Source organism: Xenia sp. Carnegie-2017, unplaced genomic scaffold (assembly GCF_021976095.1).
Source record: "Xenia sp. Carnegie-2017 unplaced genomic scaffold, XeniaSp_v1 HiC_scaffold_24, whole genome shotgun sequence".
In the NCBI taxonomy this organism is placed as follows: Eukaryota; Metazoa; Cnidaria; class Anthozoa; order Malacalcyonacea; family Xeniidae; genus Xenia; species Xenia sp. Carnegie-2017.
In genome coordinates, this window is record NW_025813487.1 from 9,563,515 (window position 1) to 9,585,707 (window position 22,193).

The 22,193-nt window shown below is 34.3% G+C and overlaps 3 protein-coding genes across 4 annotated transcripts; all 3 read right to left on the reverse strand.

Moving 5' to 3' along the window:
* Positions 1-1,023: 1,023 nt before the first annotated feature.
* LOC124451076 lies at positions 1,024-20,755 on the reverse strand. The gene is made up of 4 exons (XM_047001710.1): positions 20,625-20,755; positions 5,728-5,819; positions 3,790-3,844; positions 1,024-3,634 (listed from the first exon to the last, which is right to left on the reverse strand). The coding sequence occupies exons 3-4, from the start codon at positions 3,836-3,838 to the stop codon at positions 2,580-2,582; spliced, it is 1,104 nt and encodes a 367-aa protein (XP_046857666.1). The 5' UTR covers positions 3,839-3,844; positions 5,728-5,819; positions 20,625-20,755; the 3' UTR covers positions 1,024-2,579.
* On the reverse strand, positions 12,715-15,740 carry LOC124451074. The gene is made up of 4 exons (XM_047001708.1): positions 15,657-15,740; positions 14,751-15,040; positions 13,830-14,319; positions 12,715-13,429 (listed from the first exon to the last, which is right to left on the reverse strand). The coding sequence occupies exons 1-4, from the start codon at positions 15,661-15,663 to the stop codon at positions 13,368-13,370; spliced, it is 849 nt and encodes a 282-aa protein (XP_046857664.1). The 5' UTR covers positions 15,664-15,740; the 3' UTR covers positions 12,715-13,367.
* On the reverse strand, positions 17,149-20,035 carry LOC124451073 (kelch-like protein 12). 2 transcript variants are annotated; one of them, XM_047001706.1, is made up of 3 exons: positions 19,898-20,035; positions 19,257-19,362; positions 17,149-18,506 (listed from the first exon to the last, which is right to left on the reverse strand). In XM_047001706.1, exon 3 carries the CDS (start codon positions 18,504-18,506, stop codon positions 17,451-17,453), a length of 1,056 nt encoding a protein of 351 aa, XP_046857662.1. In that variant the 5' UTR covers positions 19,257-19,362; positions 19,898-20,035; the 3' UTR covers positions 17,149-17,450. The 2 variants fall into 2 exon arrangements, with proteins under 2 accessions (XP_046857662.1, XP_046857661.1); XM_047001705.1 differs by lacking the exons at positions 19,257-19,362; positions 19,898-20,035 and adding an exon at positions 18,974-19,236.
* Positions 20,756-22,193: the final 1,438 nt, after the last annotated feature.

Consider the following 22,193-nt stretch of genomic DNA (forward strand, 5'->3'; position numbering starts at 1 on the left):
GTCCGAAACGGTTAAGGTTTATATTTCAAAAACAGATTTTGTAATAATGTATGTGTTAGAAACCTAATCTTCGATAATGTTTACTAATAAACAACGTATGCAATAATAGAAATGATTATAATTTGTTAGCCATAATGATTTAAGGGGTTTTTGTGGGCAACGCCCTTTTGCAGGGCAAATTTTCTCCACACCCCCCCATTACTTCAAGTCTAGATACGCCCCTGGACTGCCATAAGTTTTGATACAGCACCGAATTTTCTGTATTTAAACTAGGAATGAAGATTGCGCTTTAAAATCGTCAAAGAAGTCAAATGATGGCCACACTACCAGGTTTAAGTTCTCAAAAAGATCAAATTTGAATTTTACTGTATATCTTACCATCAACAACGGTAAGATATCAAAATTCAACTTATAGCTACTTGCCTTTAAATTAAAGATTTTTGAAACAGCGTAATATTATGTAAACGTTTCTTTATGTTTGGGGTGCATTGCTAACGGGGTTCACTGCACTCAAATTTATTGAAAATGTTTAGATTTAATAAATTCCTTAGAGAAAATAGTATTCCTGTTTTAATAGCGATCACTTTAGTTACACAATTAAGGTTTCCTGTTTAAGGGCGAGCCACTAATGGAATTCCCCTTCCAACTAAGACAAAGTTCTAGAAAAAGTTCCCGACTGGGGTTGGGATTTTCCAAAATCAATAGCGCAAAATAAGTGCACTGACTGATTATGTTTTTTAACATGCAATGAATTCAATTACAAATATAATGAATTAAAACCAATTATAACGCATTGGGCAGACAGTTTAAAATACAAAGATTGCTAGTATTCAAATCTTACTAAAATAAACTGTAAACCTGAACTGATAAGTCCCTCAAATTATTTTGAATTCAATTCGTGTGGATAGCATTTTTATCTTCCCAGAGATTTCCATGAGTTTCTATAACTCAATAGAAACAAGTAAATATGTTTTCTATTTCATTTATAAAGCAGCCTTTTGAAAACAATACTAAAAAGAAAAATTTGTTGATTCTCTATATTTAACAACATACTGATTATATTTTTAATGCACATTTAATATACACCACGACTTTTTTTTAGAATATTCTAAAAAGATTATATTTTTGCTAGAATAAAGTTCTCGTACATTATGTAAGCACGGTATTTATAGCATTTGACCACTCAGCACTCGTGTTTTTAAAAGGCTTTTTATAACTAACATTCATTAGTAAACTTTCATTTTACTGTGAACTAATTATATGGAATTATTAATATACAAAATCATTATTAATGAATATTTACACAAGATAAAAAGAATTAGTAAATGATTCATGCTATCTATAGTAAACATTGGTGGTGGGACGCTGGTCGATTATCATCGATGATTGATCAAAAATTTCAAGCAAAGTGACAATCGATTATGTTTTTTCTTAATCTACTATCGCCATAAAAGTTGAAAATTTATTGAATTTATTGATAAGTAAAAAGCATCAAAATCAATAAAAATGTGCATTTAATACTTTTATGTGATCGTCCGAACCAAAACACAAATTTCAACCTCACTTTTTTGGGTTTTTTCGGATGAAAGGTACAATAACGATTTAAAAGTCGCGAAATGTCGCTTCGCTAAATCCAATGGCCTTTCGAAACTCTGCCTGGTTTACCAGTTGTTGACGAATCCAACATGGCGGCTATAATGGCAGAGCAGGAGATCTGTCAGATTATAATCGACGATTTATCGGTTTGGGCAATTTCAATAACCGATTGTGAAATCTCAACCGACTCCCACCACTACAGTAAGCATGTAACTAAGAATTAATCTATTCATGTTCTGATTTACTCTATGTATTCCATAAGAATGTAACATTGTTTCTTATGGTTGCAATACAAATGAGTGACAGGGTTCGAATCAGCACATCGCATTTTACAAGCCAATATTGTGCTTTAGCGTATCGAAGATGAATAATTGGCGAACAGAAATTTGAAAATATGCAATTAGAGCGCGATTTTGAAATTTTTTATACGTGGAACAGTACGGCTGCCGTTTTCATATGCTTTGTCTGTTCAGTAGCGAATGCTTCATACGCGAGCGGAAAAAGTTTTATTGAAATAGCGCAGTACAGTGAATGTTTTGATGAAAAAGAATTTACAAAAAAACAGCAATTACATTCAACATTCAACATATAATTTACTGTAGTTACGTTAATAGCACAAATATAAATAATGCTACGCAGATAAAGACCGTGGTAAAAATAATATAAGACAAAAGGTATTACAAATTTTCAAATCCTAAAATCCTTTGCCACATGTTGGTGCTGAAGTATAGTTTGGCCCATGGATCGATGCCAAAACGTTACGACCAGTTTACAGTGACAATTTTACTGCCGTAACTTCTACTGCTGTTATCCAAATTCAAACATAAGCATATGTAGAGCCAACGTATTAGCTAGAACACAAATTTTGAACTTTCAGTGAACGCACGTTTTAAAACGTTGCAAATCGATTTTTTCTCCTAAATCGAACCCTGTCAAAAAATTACTAATATAATAACTTTTAAATGCCTTGTTCGAGTTCATTATCAAACCTCAGGCGTAGTTAATGGACAATCAAGCTCCACGCTGGAGCAAAACTCAACATCCAAATCTCTCGAGTCAACCACTTCACCCATTTCTTCATCCATATCATCAAACATCACTTCCTCTTCTCTCATGTCCTCAATAAGAAGGCTGACGTAGAGCTGCATTAATTCAGAGTTCAGCTCCCCCTGAAGGTGTGCTTCAATCTCACCCAGTAAACTGGGTTGATCAGATTCGTCAACCAAAATGATATTTTGTGTCTCTGTGTGATGAAAATTCATTGGCTGATCCCTTGTTTCTTCTTCAATGGACCAATTTTCAGCAACCAATACTCTTGAATCAAGCAATGTACCTCTCTCTTCATTCATATCATGAAACATCACTTCCTCTTCTCCGATGTCCTCAACCTGAAGGCCGACGCCGAGGTACATTGATTCAGAATTCTGCTCTCCCTGAGAGAAATCTTCTTCTGTCTCAACAAGAGAATTGGGTTGCTTTAGTTCATCAACAGATATGATATTTTGTGTCTCTGTGTCGTGAACATTCAGTTCCAGTCTACTAGCTTCAACTGAAATGCAAAAATCAGGAAAATTCATACGCTGCTCCCCAGAAACAAATTCATTACCAGGATCAACACGAATATCATCTTCATGTGGGTTTATGTGTTGGTATGCTGAAACAAATTCACTACCAGAATCAACAGGAATATCAACTTCAGTTGGGTTCATGTGTTGGTCCCCAGAAACTAGTTCACTACTGGCTTCAACAGGAATATCATCTTCAGGTGGGTTCATGTGTTGATCACCAGAAACTATTTCACTACTGGCTTCAACAGGAATATCATCTTCAGGTGGGTTCATATGTTGGTCCCCAGGAACAAGTTCACTTTCAGCATGAACAGGAATATCAACATTGGGTAGATCCATCTGTTTGTCCACATAAATCAGTTCAGTATTGGCTTCGCTAACAGGGACATCATCTATAGGTAGTCTCATATGATCCACAGGATTCAGTTCACGACGACTTTCCACTTGAATACCATTTTCACTAATATCATCTGGAACCAAGTAAAAAATACTTAGTTATGTGTTTATTAGGGAGAAATATCATGAAAAATGTTCAAATTATTATAACAACCATTAACAATTTATCATTCATTTTCATTTCAGGCTCATTCTAGAATATTTAAAACGCTATTATAATTCAACTTACTTTGGTTGCAAAAAATATTAACTTTCTCGTTACAATTGTTATCCGTCATGATTGACTATATAAAGAATAAAACGTCAAGCTTGTACATGAGCCTGCCTTAAAAAAGGCACTTAATACCCGTAATAATTTGAAGCATACTGCAATTATCATTAATATCGAATTATAACCAATACAGCAAAGCCAAATATTTCCTTCTGACGTGAAAAAGTTCTGGTTAAGGTTAAATGAAATTGATTACAATTACAAACTCATGCAGTGTCGCATTTGCAACAAAAAAATGTCATCCTTTACTGAGGTAATGTTTCAAAAATACATATTCAAAATTTTCATCGTTCTTTGATGGCGTAATGCACACTAAAAATGACAGCCGTTTATTCCTCAAAATTTTCTCAGTTTCAAAACATAGTATAATAAGAATCTACTCTTCATCGATAGATCATCAAAAACAATCGATTTTTAGACGAAAATGCCAAAACAAGAGGACATTCTGTCAAGAAGTCAAAAATATTTCTTCTCATCTATTTTGTTTACGAAAAAGAAGTTTCAAAATCAATAGTCAGGAAAACAGACTTTTAGCTATGTAAATTTATATTGCCACCAGCAATATATTTCAATTGTAGGAAAATCGACAACAGCAAACTTATTGCTAATGTATCGAATCATTTAGCCATTATATAGTCCCAATATGAACAATCATGGCAATCATGGGAAATTTATTTAATACAGGATTACAGAGTGAGGATAAACCTCACAAGCTATAGAAAATGTTAGCCTAAAGGTTAAAATTTGCAATACTATAATTTAAAAGCAAAATGTTAATGTCGAATGTTCATGGAAATAAAATGTGAAATCGATAGTCACTCAGAGACGAGTGAGAATTCGAGTTGGGAAAAATTATTACATATTTGAAAACACAAAAATTTAAATAGCTCAGTGTTATTAAATAAGATATATCTCGGCTTAGGCCGCAAGATGATGATGATGATGATGAAATAAGATATCTACCTTTAATTGATTATCTTGAGCACGACTTTCTAGAAAATTTCTTGGGACGTTTTGAAATTGCCGTTAGACTTCTTCTCCAATACAGGCAGCAATTGAATGACGAAACAGCAATGAAAACGACTAATAAAAATGAAAATATTAATCACACAAAAAATGCCGCGTCATTTCTGCGTGACCGGAAATGGTACAGGATTATGTTTGATAGCCTAAGTCACGCTATTTTATAATACTTTAATAAAATGTATGCGTGAATATTCGTCAACTGATTTCTCATTTCTCATAACCAGTAAAGCAATGTGAAAAGTTTCCCTCTGACATGAAAAAATTCTAGTTGTAGGGAATTGCGCGAATACAAGACAAATATTACATCATTCTTAACTGACGTAATGTACACTAAAATACACTCGTCATTCTCAATGGCGTATATACCAAAACCGAAAGCCATTTCTTCATCAAAACTTTCTGAGTTTCGAAAGATAACGCAATAAAAAAACTATTCATTATCGCTAGATCAGCATATGCGTATAATCACTAGGATCTTTGGACGAAAATGCCAAAACGAAAGATAATTTTGTCAAAAGTCCAAAATATTTCTTCGAATGTATTTTGTCCACGAAATAAATGGCAAAATATAAGTTTCAAAATCAATGGTAAAGAAAACAGACTTTCATATAAATTCATATAGTGACGATAAACAAGATTACAGAGTGAGGAAAACCTAACAAGCCACAGGAAATATTAGCCGAAAGCGTTACAACAATAATATAATAAACGTAAAAGCAAATAATCAATGTCGAAAGTACATGGAAATAAAACGTTCTATCTATAGACTATAGTCACTCAGTGACAAATGGAATTCGAGAATATGAAGAATAATTCCATGTTACAAAATACAAAAATTCAAACAGCTCATTGCTATTAAATAAGATCTACCTTCAATTGACAATATTGAGCACGACTTTCCGTAAGACCTTCCCTCCAACACAAGCAGGAATTGAATGACGAAAAAACTGGAAATACAACAGCTAAAAATTAAAATATAGATCACGTGAGAAGTGCCATGTGACTTCTGCGTGACAAGAAATATAGAAAATTATGTTTCATGTCCATAGTCACGCTAATTTCTCTCAATAATTGAATAAAATCTGTGAAATTTTATCAACAAATTTCTCATTTAACCAGAACTAACACTACGATATCAAATATAAAGATCGAAAATAAACAGAAAGGCCTCGAGAAATCAACTTTTTCAATAAAGTTACCCCCATTTGTTCTCTGGGTTTTACCCAGTTTTGCTTTCTTCTTTGCCCTCTTTTCATCGAAATTTCATAAAAATCAATAATGGTACATTTTTTGAGCGTCTAATTCGTGAAATTCTTGATAAAAAGCAGTAAACAAAATGAACATATTGGAGCAACTTCATCCGCGAGCGTAGAATCTTCTCGACTCGTTAAAATATCAACCAATAAATTTTTAACGATAGTGTGGAAAAAACATATTGAACAGTTTTTCAGCAATATATTTGATGTGGAATGTCTATGATTGTCTATGATTGTCTGTGAAATCACATGTGCAATCATTGATGTATCATTATCGACGACAACAAGGAATTTGAAGTAGGAGACAATCTTCTGTACAAGTCACCAAAACTCAAACAAAATCAATCAATTATTAAATAAACAAGATTTACCTTCGGTTGAATCAGTATAGCACAATCTCTTTAAAGTTTTCGAAAGACGCGTTCTCCACAACAAACAGCGATTGAATTTATAAAGAATCGACAATGATGACGATTACTAGAAAAGGAAAGTGTTGATGACGTGAGCACATCATACGACCGGAACGTCATACGGCTTATAATTTATATTCAACACGGTCACGCACGCACGCTAATTTGTGCAGTAAGGAGTTCAAAATGAAGGATAAATTCCCATTTCACCAGAACTAAGACTACGTTATCAAATAAAAAGGAATTTCGTCAATACATAGAAAGATTTCGATAAATGTATTTTTTCACTTAATGGTAATTCCCCGTTTTTTTATGCAATGGTAATTCCCCGAAATTTTTTATTAAACGGTAATTCTCCGTTTTCTGGGTTTTCCCCAATTTTCCATTCCAAGCCTTTCTTCTTTGTTCTTTTTCCTTCGAATTTCATTGAAATCGATAATAGTGAACTCATTTTTGCGCGTCTGTCTAGTTGAGCTTCAGTTCATGCTCATTTATGATTGGAGACAGCAACAAGGAAGATAAATACTTTTTAAACAGGAAGTAAATGAAATGAAATCTCACGAACCACAAAAAATACTAACTTATGTATTTTGTATGATTGGATTAACTACGACAATGCATTTTAACGAATTTTTAGCAACAAATTGACGTTGAATGTCCAATGAATTAATATGCACAACGCGCGATACCAATTAACAGTCGAATGCCATATTTCTAAAAAGTAACAATAATTGGAGCAGCTAATAGATGACAAATGATATTTACCTTCGGTTGAAATATTTAGCTGAGCAGATTTGATCTCATGGAAAGTATTTTGGTCATCTTCAAAAACAGAGAATTGCACACTCACCACTACACTTACTTGAATGTAATGAATGCGATGAATCAAACCAAGGTCATTTTCAATGACAGAGTATGAATACCATGAGCCAATAGAAAGCAAGAATACCTTAATGATTTGTGAATGACGATCACGTGCCAACATAGAGCTTGATAGAGCGATTGCAGAAAGTCATTTGCAACATTAGCCAAATTCGGAAGCAAAAACCCCGAAACCAGTGGCATTTTCACTCTGCTTTTGTATATACAAAATACCTTAATTTATATTTCTTTAACAAATATAAAAAGTAATGTTTTTTAACATACAAGGACTTCAATTACAAACATTATACATAAAAACTTAAATACCAAGCATTGCAATTGTTCAGTAATTTAATCTGCTCGCAAACCTCGATTACAGAGACACAAAATATCATAGGACATATGAACTATGATACTTTGTGTCCCTGTGATCGATAGGATTATGCATGAAAGAGGTAGTTATAAAGTTGTACTCTTCACTTGAACAGGTCTATTGTCGATTAAGGTGGTGTCTTTCGTTTGCGACAGCTCTTTAAGGTTACTAAAAAAGATTTTTCAAACATCGAACAATAAAGCAGTGATGCAAACCCAACGTACAAATTTTAATATTTTTTTGAAAATAAAATGAACAGGATCAATAGAAGACATGCAGAAAGTGCAGAAAAATCATGACTCCGTCATGTTTCTGTTACAAAATCGATCAGCCTGTTGAACTCCAGATCGTTTCTAGCCGTCCATACTTCCAAAAGGCAGTCCTTAATTCCCTAGAAGCATCAAGATTGGTCAGCATTGCTTTCAATAATTGGCAAGTGTGTTCTGCAAAACGTTGTTCAAAAAGACGTGGCTAATCAGCTACCATTTAAAGCCCTTTTATCCGAATCGCTGATGCTCAACAGTTTTAAATCAATCATCAAATATTGCCTTATACTGAATCATAAGCCAAGTCAGACCGATGACAAACACAATACGATGCAATTCGCTTTCAATTCGATTTCTACTTATGTAGCCCCCACAACCCATCTTAGGTGTCAGAATTGGTTGAGTCACTGACAGTACATAACCTAAGCTTGCTGCTGTTTATCATTGCTCGCATCTAATAGGACAGAGTAGCGTTTAGTTGCAAACACTTCGAATGACAAATTGACAAACAGATATTCATTTCTTCGCATACGACGTCTTCACATTATTCCCTCATCATTTACACCCCGTTTAATTTAACACATGCCATGTATTTTTCTTTGCATTGTCGCCATTTTTCCACTTTCGCTTATATACTATTGATAAACTACAACCTTACAAATATCAGTTTTACTATGTAGATTTTAACGATAATACGCGCGTTTTAGAAAATCGTACCGCAACATCAATGAGGCAACCGTACGAAAACTCGGTTACACAGCATACGACGTCCCCTGGCATTTTAATTACTTTTCAAGCCTTGTTTCCTCACCAATTGAAGACGATATGAAAATGTTTGGCAAACATCACTTCGTACAAACGAAGTCTTAAAAGCTTGTAAGCATCAATATTGCTTGCAAATACGCCATGTTTAAAAACTCTCAGTCTATCTGTCCTTCGTGTGTGTTGAATCAGGACTTGATGAAAACTTCCAATGTAGAAGAGTTTGGGGCAATCATAAGTAAATTGAACACAAAGATAAACGAAAGACAAATAACGAGATGATAAAGATGATCTTTAGTCTCTCTGTCCTTCATGGGTGTTCACTCAAGATGAAACGTTCCTATGTAGGAGAGTAATGCAATCAAAAAAATTAAAGAGAAAGACAACAACGCCCAAATGTTGTGCCCCTTATTTGTTGTTGGGCAACGCCCTTTTTGTGTTTGGTCTGGCAAAAGTATTCTGCATCACCTAATTAAATCACCCAAGTTAAAGGTCTGCTTCAATTTAATCCGAGAAATGTTAAAAATTGGACCCAAGGAACGACATAAAAAACGTGTTACAACCGGAAGTGATAAATTCAAGCGCATACTTTTACAACTCGAATTTTAATATTGTTTATTTATTGTCTTGCATATACGCGTTACTGTAGCGAAGTATTCGAACAATAGAACAACCCTAGAACAATTGAACATTATTTGTTCAAAGTGAAGTCTCTCAGCGGAAGTGCTATTTTATGAATATGAGGTGACATTAGCAATTTTTCAAACAGCCTTAATTTAACAACCTTTTAAGACATTAATCTCAAATTTTGTATATGTTCATTTTGTTACCAAAATGATTTATGTAAATCTGAAAAAAAACAAAAGTTCGGGATTAAATTTTGCTAAAAAATTTGCTGATTTGAGATGTAATGATGCAACATCTCCTAAAAACCATAACTTTTACAAATATCGATAATCCTCAGGTTAATGTGCTTTAATTTTGCTTATGCAGTGGAATTCTCATAGGAATCAAGATTATTCATATTTCATAGCTTTTGCATTGATAAAAATGGACAGTTAAATCAATATTAATAAGGAAATTATGTCTATCATAAATGGCAAATAAATGACAATGTGCTTGGAATTCAAATTCATCCTGCATGTCATCCCAACCTGCCTGCCATTCTGTGTATGCACATTTCACCTACCAAAATTTTATTTTCCTCCTACCTCCTCTACGACCATTTTCCTTGTTTTCCCCTACTTTTCCCATACACAATAACATATCCCTTTATTATATACCTATGTCGGGTTGGACCAGTGAACTTTTTAGTATGTTTTTAAAAAAAAGATTATATTGAAAACTAAGAACAAGTGGATGACAAAGTTAGTAATTTGGCACAAAAAGTAATGACATGCAAGTGACTTAAATGACATACTGAGTTTATCCTAAATTGGCTAAATTTCTATTGCCATATATGGTCACAAAATGTGCCAAAAGAAAGATTCTGTTATAATCACATGTTAAATGGGGAGAAAACAGGAAGAAAAGAGTATTTTGCACAAAAATGAGAATAGACATTCTCATTTCAAAAGATCCCCTACACTCCACCAACATTTTAAAGTTTTCCCCTACTACCTACAAACAACTAAATCCCCTCACTGTAGGGGAAATACCCTTACTGTGGGGAAATCCCCTTACAGTGGGGATTTCTCTGACTAGTGGTAGGCACACTCAACATCAAGCTTCATAAGCTTTCACAACAATTCCCTAAATTGTAAATTTATATAATAATCAACAATAACCATAAAACCTAAAGGTCCAATGTAGGATTCATAACCACTTCCAAATTGAAAAAAGTATTTCACTTAAATCTTAGAAGAATGCTTTCGACAGCTTAATCAAGAAAACTCATCTTCACAGATGAAATTAGTTTGAGGCATAAAAGAATGATTCGTGTATAGTCATGAATCAATATTAAAATAATAACTGCCAAGTGAAAACTCCTTTTATAAATCAACATTTTCAATATAAATGATTCTAGAAAAGGCTAATAACCTACTTGATATTTGAAATATATCACGTTTTCTTCAATTTGACAAGATTTGTGAATCATTCTTACCTTTCAATGGCCCAACATGATCATAATATAACTAGCCAAAGCTCACATATCACTAATATAGTAACAATCGATTGGTTTCTATCAATTGTGAATAAAAGCGCAATAATGTTTGTCAATTCCAACTAAATACTTTAGCAAAATGGCTGAGATTTGAATGAACACGCCATATGACTATATGTCACTTTATATACATTGGAACACGTGGCATGACCCATGTTGCTTTCAACCCTATGTGACCAAAACTCTGTTTTATATAATCCGTTCTCCTCTCTCATTACTATGCTCAACAAATATTTGAAGGAAAATGTAATAAAATATGAAATTTTAGACGATTGCTCAAAGAATGTTGCCGATAGGCAGCAAAATAAAAGAAATTATGAAATGTAAACGATCAAACTATTCATACAAAATTATAGTCAAACTTTGTCTTACCTCAAATGTTTGCCACAAAAAAAATAATAATAATAAGTAAATCATGGTAACGTTCTGCGGAGTTTATCTCGTAATTAAAAAACAAGCACATATTTTAATTTTATATGCTTAAATTCAGTCACTCTGCTACAGCGCCGTCAATTGTGTTGTACATTGTGCTGCAATAGAAATTATTGAAAGTACGCGCCCCCCAAATTTAAGTTTACTTGTCAGCGGTTTGAACCAACAATTGACGAATATTCATGTAAGCTGTGGTTACTAATTCATAGTTACTACAAACCAAGTCTGATTGCATTCATGTTGTACTTCACGTATCCATCGTTAAAATAAATTATATTTGCCATTTTCGCTATGAATTTCAAAAAAAATATTTCATCAATTAATAGGGCTGGTGTACTATAACTTGTCTAAAGCTGGTCCTCCCTAGGCAAATATACCAACAATTGTGGGCTGTTTCCGTAATATAAATCGGCACATTTTATCTATTAACGTTGCAAAAGCTTGTACACCATTAATTCTAGTAGCCATCGTTCCTCAGGAGCAAAAATCAAGAGGCTAATAGAATTATAGAAACCCAAATGAAAAAAGTCTCTTCTCACCCAAAAGGTTAAAAATCAAATGAAATCAAACTGATTTTCAGTGACGTATTTTGATTTTTTTTAAAGTACTACGAACAAAGAAGTTGAAAATCACCTTTTATAATACAGCTCAATCCCACTCAAAAAGTACTCTATAGCTAGTCCTGGTATACCCTGATACCGAGTGATCTCCTTTGACGCAAGGTCTGTCGCTCCCAGGCATAATACGCCTGGGAGCGACGATAAATTAGAAATAAGAAAAACTTCAAAATTTCGACAGTAAAAGTAGACATGCATAAGCTGTTTTAGAAAGTACGCTGTCATTTCTAAAGTTTTAGTCAATGCCAACATAAAACTAGCAAAATGTTCGCATCATAGGCACTCTAAAGAATGTGTGTCAATCAAGATGCATTGCGCGTTAATCGCAGCGTGACAGCCATTTTATTGGTTTTTTTTGTGGAAGGAATGATATGTTTTAACGCTATCTTTCTTTATAAAATGAACATCCATACTTTAAGCTTCTCTGATTCTATCTGAATTTTTTTGCCTTTGTTTTACACACCAGTTTTTCGTTTTCTCATTTTTCGTTTTCTCATTTTTCGTTTTTGCCTTTTTAATTTTACTTAAGTACTTTTTCATATGATAATGATAACTTTCCCTACTGTGTTTTGCAGTCAATACTAATTTTAAAAAACCGCGTTTCAAAAAATGAAGGGATACTAATATATATCTAATTAAGATAGTTAATACAAACATAACTTTGATTGCTGAGATTCGAGTTGAAAAAGTAGTAAAAGTTGCAAAATTCAACGAAGTTTTGTCATTTCAGTTTTTATGCTGAGCGAATTAGAAAGTGTTTAATAGCTATTTTATCATCCCAAATCCCAAATGTATCTAGACATATTTTGCAAATATTGCATTCAAAAATGTTCAGTGTTGCTTTGTATAAAATAGTAGAGGTTATTAAAAAATATTGAACAGCGTTCGCTCTTATTCTTGGATTGCAACCAACCTCCACAGAATTATAAAATGACCCCCCCACACACCACCACCATCATTCTACGACGGCCGGTGCCCACAATAGCGTACATAAAGTATTAACTTGCACGACAAGTAAATTGCCAGCCACGTTTCTTCTTTAGATAAAAGACTGCTGTGATTTGAAAGACAGAGACACACGCCTGTCGCCTTTCAAGTAAGGATGCATTAAAGCACTTGGCATATTCCTAAGCCTCTGTAACATATTGCTTTCAGTCGTATCATGATGTGCAACTGTACGAATCAACATTCCCCTTTATAGAGTCCACTCTCGACTCAATTAATATGTAACGTTCAACAAATATCATTATGTCATTTTATGAGAAACGAACTGAAGCCATTCTACACCGTAATGCCAAGCACACGCACGACATTCCGCGATAAAAGCTTATATTTTACAAAGCATCGTCCTGTTCCAAGTTATAAACTGTTATATGTAAGTAAAGGTAGTAATGAATGAACAATGGAGAACGAGAAAAATCTTTTTACTATCTAAAATGTATAAGAAATAAGATAACGTGTGTCAGTGTAGGTAGTGATGAATGAAAAAGAGAGAATGAGAACAGTCTTTTTACCATCTAAAATGTATAAGAAATAAGATAACGTGTGTCAGTGCATGAAGGGATGAATGATGAATGAACAAGAGAGAACTAGGACAATCTTTTTACTATCTAAAATATAGAGTATAAGAAATAAAATAAAGTGTATCAGTTTTTCATATAATGTTCTACCTCATTCAATAATCTTTTATAATCAGTCTCTTGACCAACACTAACACATATTACCTTATTTCTTAAATCTGAGATAATGTTAAGGCTGTTTTTTCTCTTTTTTTCATTTATCACTACCTACACTGACAAGCTTTAACTTCAGGGTTGAACTAAAAACTCACTTTGCACTTGAGTGTGGTGTCCAGGCCAAGCCTCATGCGCAGTTACGGACCACTCCGAAAACCTAGGACCATGATTTTCAAGAAAAAAAGGTAGACCAAACTTTGCTGGAAATGTACACGCCTTTGTAGTGCTCTGAAAGTACTGGGCTCCGGATGAAGGATTAAAATTAGGCTCCATTTCAATAGGACAGTTAGGTACTGTTATCCATTCACCAGTACAATAACATAAATTGATGACTTTTGGTGCAAGCATGCTCATGACCTCTCGACATGACGTCATCCACACTTTTAATGATTTGTAGCGTTCCGGACAAAACTTTCGAGCACTTTCCATGTCTGTACAGCGCTTGTGGGCGGTAGCATTTGATTCGATCTCAGGAAAAGGCTCCTTGTTATAATATAGCGTTTGATTTGCTAGTATCTTACGAAAAGCTGCTATGGCGGCGGCTTCATGTGACAGTCCAGTGACATTTTTAGCTATTTCTACAACCTATTGCAAAGGAAAGGGGAACAAAGTTTTACAGCACTTGGTACGTTTTCTAAGGCGCCAAAAGGATTTTACGTAAATAGACAGGCAAGAAGTTTTTGAAATGATAATAAAGTTGACAATCTTTAGTCTATTTGTCCTTCATTTATGTTCAACCAGTACTTGATGAAACCTTCCTATATAGGAGAGTCTGAAGTAATCATAGGAGAATTGAACGCAAAAATAAATAAAGGACAAATTATAAGATAATAAGGACATTCTTAAGTTCGTCTGTCCTTCATATGTAATAAACTAACACTCGATAAAGCCATCCTATATGGGAGAGTTTAATATTTTTTCTAAATGTGTGCCTAACCAACGCTTCTTTACGTTTAAGAGATAAAACCTTGTTTGAGATATTCCTTCATTATATCACAAAAGAATAAAATCTTCACCTGAGGATAGAGAACATTTAATCGTTTATGTCCGATTTCGTTTATTCTTTCAGGAGTAATGTCACTCGTAGTAAAAAAAGCCAAAATGTCTTTGTACGATTTCTTTCCATCAATAATCGTGTTTGTGATAGGAAGTCTCCTGGTAGTGCGATTATCTTTTCTCTTTCCATCGACATATATATACTTCACTGGAAGATTGGCAAGACCACTGGCATGATTTAATGGAAGGCAATGTCGTAGATGTACATTTTCCATGTACTTAACAAGATCGACTACAGGCATTCCAATTCCTAAAACAAGGTTTAATTTTAACGTCGTATGACTGATATACTAGTGTAGATATACTAGTATGTCCTGACTTACTATTGTAGTGTCTTTATCAGGAATGATCTAATGTTGAAAGTTGAGTTCTTATACACTTTAGTCTACTGTCTTCATTAGGAGTGATGTAATGTTAAAATTTTTTATACATTATGGCGATAAATAGTAGATATACACGATGTTTTCATAAATAGTATTAAGATGGATTTCAACCGCCACGAGACCACATTACCAGGGGCAAAACTAAAATACCAATTGGGTGAGTGGGGCGTGACGGTGAATAATAAAATCTTCAGCTATGGCTTGCTAACATACCAAATCAGTAAGGTAGAGATGACTATTTGAATATTTACTCTCCCAATTAATGTTCTAGCTTCGCTCCTGCACATTTCCAAAAAATACAGACCCAAGGAACGAGTTTAGCCGCTTTAGGTCACTTTTCAAACAATATTTGGCTATCAAATACACTGACAATATCAAACACTTGATGACTGAGAACTATTCAAGTTTCGAATTTTTTTCCCTTTAATTATCTTCGATTAATCTTTCTTTAACGGATTGGCTAAAATTTTTCTTGTACGTTACCATCCATTTCTCTCGATCTTTCGCCGAAAAATCTTTACCGAACTCGTCTCGAACGTAGACATAAACAAACCACTCGTTAACCACTTCTCTGGCGTTATTTTCACTCGAAATTTTCTTAAACATCTGTTTGAACGAGTTAATACCAGAGATACAGTTAACTTTAGAGCGAACCATTCCAGTTCGAACGCCTAGCTGCATGTTTGATCTTAAAATAAAAGATACAAATCACATTGAATTCTGCTGTGAAACAGCACTACCAGCCCACTTATGTCTTGCTATGCAATTTTTTTCTCAGTTCAATAGCCGTAAATACAATACATTTGTGCAAAGCAATGAAACTGAGCTGGCTTGTTGGCTTCGCAATGCAATAAAGCAAATACCTTGCAAAAAGCATGACCCAAGGTCAATTAAGCTCACTTTGAGACCTGATGCAAGATCTCCCCTATTCCGTTAACAAGGCTCTTACCAGCAAGTCACATTATACTATATTAATCCTAACACGGTTTTTAATATACCAAGCCATTAACATCCAGTAAAACTGCTATAGTGGCGAAAATCTCTCGTCCTTACGCAGTTTAAAAGAGATTTGACTCGTCTCCAATCCCTGTGGGCTTGGTAGCTCAACAGATAGAGCGGCGGACTCGTATCCCGAAGGTGCAATTTCAAATCTCGTCCAAGTCACATGTTTTCCATGTGCATATTAAAACTGTGTTAGGATTAATATATTATATATTCTCAGATGATGGCTTTGGAACAAGTCACATTTATATCCGGGAAAAAATATTTCCCAATGGCCTGTGACTTTATGCAATATTGAATATTAAAGACTGCAAGAAATTTGTGCAACATGTCCTGAAACTTAAAAAACTAACAATGGAGGCCTGGGGCAAAATACCCCTTCTAAGGAATTCCAATTTATGCCCGTATAATTTTGGGTAAAATTTGTTTTAATGAGAATAATTTTGAATTTTCTTTACTTTCGCCAGCTTATGGTCCGATTATACAACCTTTTACTTCACAAGTTTTTTAGTCCTTTGAGTTTTGGATGGTTCCTATGATGTTGCAATACGGCAATGCTGTGAGGGAAAGCTACTAGGCTAAACATTCATGAAAGGATCTAACATGTATAAAGCGCAAAGGTCATATAGCTAGACTCGCTGCAGGTCAATGCGGAAGGTTTATTATCAGTGACTTGTGCAATTTGGAGATATCAAGAAATTTCTGGAAGAATCGATGGCTGTTAAAGCTGGCTCTCAGTTTGTTCTAAAAATTTAAACAATACTATCCGTTCCGCAGCGACTTATTAGTCTGAATCTCAAGCTTGCTATAAACATTGATTTGGGAGAGCATTTTCTAAAAACAACGTGTTAACTTAAGGGAGATGGTCCTATTGTGTTTTCTTGTTGTTAGTTTACCTAGTTGACGCAGTTGACGTATTTGAGAAAAAAGGAAAAAACTGGTTTGCTAACGTCGAAGGAAGCAAAACAAACTGTTTGTCTGTTTAGTTGTGGTCTATTTGTTTCAATACATTATTTATTCATTAATCAATTTTATCATTCGTCAATTAATCAATTGACTTATTTATACAGATAATTAACTATTTAACATTCAAGTTCACCGTATCTGAAAATATATATACAAATTTTACCTTAAAAACAAATGTCATTGATCATTGCAATAGTTTATTTGAATAGTCAAACGTTACTTGAGCCTTGAAGGTATAAATGTTTATCGACAAAAAATATGAAGAATTTTCCCAAGTTATAGCTAACATTTAGACGATATGTTGGGCATTTATTTGTACCTTTGTCCTAAGGGTAGAACTTCAGCAATGGCTCCATGTCTTGGACTGTTCATCGAAGGAAGATATGTCCATGAGTCACTAATCTCAATATTAAAACACTCAACTGATTTAAGAAATTTACCTTCCTCATTCTGACCCCCCATCACGACGATTGTATCTCCTGTAATAATAGCACAACACTCCAATCTTTTTTCCAACATTGGTGGTAAGGTTGTGATCTTACCGGTCTTACTATCGTACATCTTGACGTCGTTTAAGAATCTCCCATGACCAGTGCGACCGCCAAGAAGGACAACCTGATCTCTCCATGTAACTGTTGACATTCCAGTCATAGAATGAGGTAACGAAGGCATTTTCTTAAATGTGTGCGTCATTGGATCAAACTCAATTACACTGGACAAAGTATTGCCATATTTTCCCCATCCACCAAAAATAAGAACTTTATCATCAACAATCTCAGCTCCAAAGTTCCTTCGTGGTTCAGGCATATGACACAACTCTTTGAAAAGATCAGACGCGGCATCGCAAATCTGCACTTTACATATCAGAGAGGATATCGAATTGTTATCCAAGTCGTACCCTCCAATGCAAATAACCTGCTGTTTAAAAACAATTATTTTGTGGCTTCCGCATTTGTAATCAAGCCCTATGGGGAATGTCTGCCATGTCAAGGGCAACAAATTGAAATTCATCATCTCGATTGACTCGATTGACTTGCAACCTCCAACAACAAATATACTATCACCATAATTGAACGACGCAGCCCGCAAACGATTGTTTTCCATTGCTGAAATTTCAAACCATTTCTTGTCCTTCCAGGAATATATTTCTGTTCTTTTCTGGGAATCATTCGGCAAACCGCCAGCAATCAAAATATTTCCTTTTACTTCGTTCGTCACATCGTAAATTTTTGACAACTCGATTTTTTCTTTCTCGTCATTTTCTTTGGTGGAAAGAGCTGAGCTTCTAAAATTTGTATGCCTTTGACGTTTGATCATGGCGGAATCGAAACCAAATACTCTTTTCATGTTGAATCTCATGTTCATCTAAGCAGATAATACTTGTTAAAAATAGATCTACCTTTTCTTTATGTAAAGCACTATCTTCTTAACCAATAAATAATTGCAAAAAAACTTTCAGATTTGACAGACGAATTTCTTGTTTCATCAGATGTACAACACAAGTAAAGTTGTCAATATAAATGCCCAACGGTAATTCTCTAGTTGTTTAGTCGGAGTCCCCTTTCTCTTTCCTCCGTTCCTTATTTTGAGGATAACCTCGGCTAAGGCATTAGGAAATAGGATTATTAGGATACACTCAAAATATTACACGCCAATTTTGGCTTTTTGCGAGACGTCTGAGCCATAAATTTCGGTACAGCACCGAATTTTCTGGGTAATTAAACTAGGAATGAATATTGCGCTTTAAAATCGTGAAAGAAGTCGAATGATGGCCACACTACCAGGTTTAAGTTCTCAAAAAGATCAAATTTGAATTTTACTGTATATCTTACCATCAACAACGGTAAGTGGATGAGTTTCCGCGAGCGTAGAATCTTCTCGACTCGTTTAAATATCAACAATAAATTTTTAACGATAGTGTGGACAAAACATATTTAACACTTTTTCAGCAATATATTTACTGTGGAATGTCTATGATTGTCTGTGAAATCACATGTGCAATCATTGATGTATCAATATCGACGACAACTAGGAATTTGAAGTAGGAGACAATCTTCTGTACAAGCTACCAAAACTCAAATAAAATCAATAAATGATTAAATAAACAAGATCTACCTTCGGTTGAATCAGTAAAGCACAATCTCTTTAAAGTTTTCGAAAGACGCGTTCTCCACAACAATCAGCGATTGAGTTTATAAAGAACTGACAATGATGGCAATTACTAGAAAAGGAAAGTGTTAAGACGTGTGAACATCATACGACCGGAATAGGCTTTGTTGTAAATTGTCATATGATATTGTATGATAAATTGTAAAATGTTAGTCATATATTACTAGACAAATAGGAAAATACGTATATAGTTATTAAACTGTGGTTTCAGTGGAAATCCTGTACGTAAATTCAAAATACTTAGGAACACTTTTTCTACCCAATGTGGCATTGAGGTAGGATGTAGGTAACGACGGTACTCTATAAACGGAATGGCGTAGTTGCAAGTCATGGAAACGCCCAAAAATCATGTCCTAATAATTATAATATAAATAAGAGCTTGCAAGCGTTGGTTCGTCGTTCGGAAAAACAGACGTTGTTAGACGTACAAAAGTGATAAGTTAGAAGTCGTATCGCAGGAGGCGATAGCATTTGAATAAGTTTCAAGTTTAAGATTGACGGTTGGCCGTAATGTCAACGTTTCAATAACATATTTGTGTCGCAAAGAACCAACGTTTGGAACTCCGTGTCACAAATCGTGCACAAACCACTGTAAATATCCTATCAAGTGTTAAATACAATTGTCAAAACACAGTCCCATCGTTCGAGTGAAGTCTCGAGAGCAGTGAACCAGCACTTCGTACAGGTTGTGCGAAAGGCTTATAATTTATATTCAACACGGTCACGCACGCACGCCAATTTGTGCAGTAAGGAGTTCAATTCGAAGGATAAATTCCCATTTCACCAGAACTAAGACTGCGTTATCAAATAAGAAGGAATTTCGTCAATACATAGAAAGATTTCGATAAATGTATTTCCTCATTTAATGGTAATTCCCCGAAATTTTTTGTTAAACGGTAATTCCCCGTTTTCTGGGTTTTCCCCAATTTTCCATTCCAAGCCTTTCTTCTTTGTTCTTTTTCCTTCGAATTTCATTGAAATCGATAATGGTGAACACATTTTTGCGCGTCTGTCTAGTTCGAACTTCAGTTCATGCTCATTTGTGATTGGAGACAGCAACAAGGAAGATAAATACTTTTTAAACAGAAAGTAAATGAAATGAAATCTCACGAACCACAAAAAATACTAACTTGTGTATTTTGTATGATAGGATTAACTACGACAATACATTTTAACGAATTTTTAGCAACAAATTGACGTTGAATGTCCAAGGAATTAACATGTACAACGCGCAATACCAATTAACAACCGAATGCCATAATTCTAAAAAGTAACTATAATTTGAGCAGCTAATAGATAACGAATGATATTAACCTTCGGTTGAAATATTTAGCTGAGCAGATTCAATCTCATGGAAAGTATTTTGGTCATCTTCAAAAACACAGAATTGCAAACTCGCCACTACGATTACTTGAATGTAATGAATGCAATGAATCAAACCAAGGTCATTTTCAAAGACATGAGTATGAATACCATTAGCCAATAGAAAGCAAGAATACCTTAATGATTTGTGAATGACGATCACGTGCCAACATAGAGCTTGATAGAGCGATTGCAGAAAGTCATTTGCAACACTAGCCAAATTAGGAAGCAAAAACCCCGAAACCACTGGCATTTTCACTCTGCTTTAAATAGTTGTACATAAAAAATACCTTAATTTATATTTCTTTAACAAATATAAGATGAAATTAGTTTGAAGCATAAAAGAATGATTGGTGTGTAGTCTTGAATCAAGATGAAAATAACTGCCAAGTGAAAGCTCCTTTTATAAATCAACATTTTCAATCTAAATGATTCTAGAAAAGGCTAATAGCCTACTTGATATTTGAAATATATTAAGTTTTCTTCAATTTGACAAGATTTGTGAATCATTCTTACATTTCAATGGCCCAACATGATCATAATATAACTAGCCATAGCTCACATATCACTAATATGGTAACAATCGATTGGTTTCTATCAATTGTGAATAAAAGCGCAATAATGTTTGTCAATTCCAACTAAATACTTTAGCAAAATGGCTGAGATTTGAATGAACACGCCATATGACTATATGTCACTTTACATACATTGAAACACCTGGCATGACCAGTGAACTCTACAACAACTTGAAGGCTAAATCACAATATACATGCCTTGATCGTGGCCAATATGTTCATATTGAAAATACATGCCTAGACTTGTATAAAGCCACTTAGAAGCTGATTTGCCGCTTCGCGTGTATCTCGCGGGGACTGTTTTACTTGCGTGACAGATTGTTTTGCAAAACTGCTAACTTGGAAATAGAATGCTAGCCTAAATGTCTTATGTTTTAAGATGCATTGTGGACGTACCAAGACATGTTTTATATACGTAACGCTGTATTGTATAAAACATAAAAGTGAGAACTTGCTTCGAAATATAAATTTTTTATTTGTCATCGAAAGACCAAAAATTTAGAAATACCGAAAGATAAAACTGATAACAGGTAGTCTGTATCTTTGAATGCTGTGCAAAATACACACAATTCGCTTAACATAACATGTTTCATAACAATTTTACTGCTTTTAAAGTTAGACTTGCTTTGTAAGAATTTCACATGCTCTTTTTGTAGTGTGCGATAGTGATGATTTGAAATTTTGAACTATGGGTGATTGTTGGTTCTTGTCACTTACTTCTCCTACTTCTCAAGAACTGGTGGAAGATTTGACATGCATCCATATTTGTGTATTGAGCATTTTATAAGCAAGTTCATGCTTATAAATAAATAGCCAAGTGTACAACATGACAAGTATTGCTAATATAACCTGCTCTACATAAATGCCAAAAAGCAACCCCCATCCTCAGTGGTTTGAACCAGGGTTTTAAAATGATTATAAAGCAAGCAAAGCTATATCATATATC

Coding starts and splice junctions, on each gene's coding strand:
- LOC124451076 (XM_047001710.1), bottom strand. CDS start 3,838: ATGACGGATAACAATTGTAACGAGAAAGTTAATATTTTTTGCAACCAA. Junction 3,635..3,789: donor TAATATTTTTTGCAACCAAA/GTAAGTTGAATT, acceptor ACTTGGTTCCAG/ATGATATTAGTGAAAATGGT.
- LOC124451074 (XM_047001708.1), bottom strand. Junction 14,320..14,750: donor TAAATGTTCTCTATCCTCAG/GTGAAGATTTTA, acceptor CCTTTGCAATAG/GTTGTAGAAATAGCTAAAAA. Junction 13,430..13,829: donor ACACCACACTCAAGTGCAAA/GTGAGTTTTTAG, acceptor TATACATTTTAG/ATAGTAAAAAGATTTTTCTC.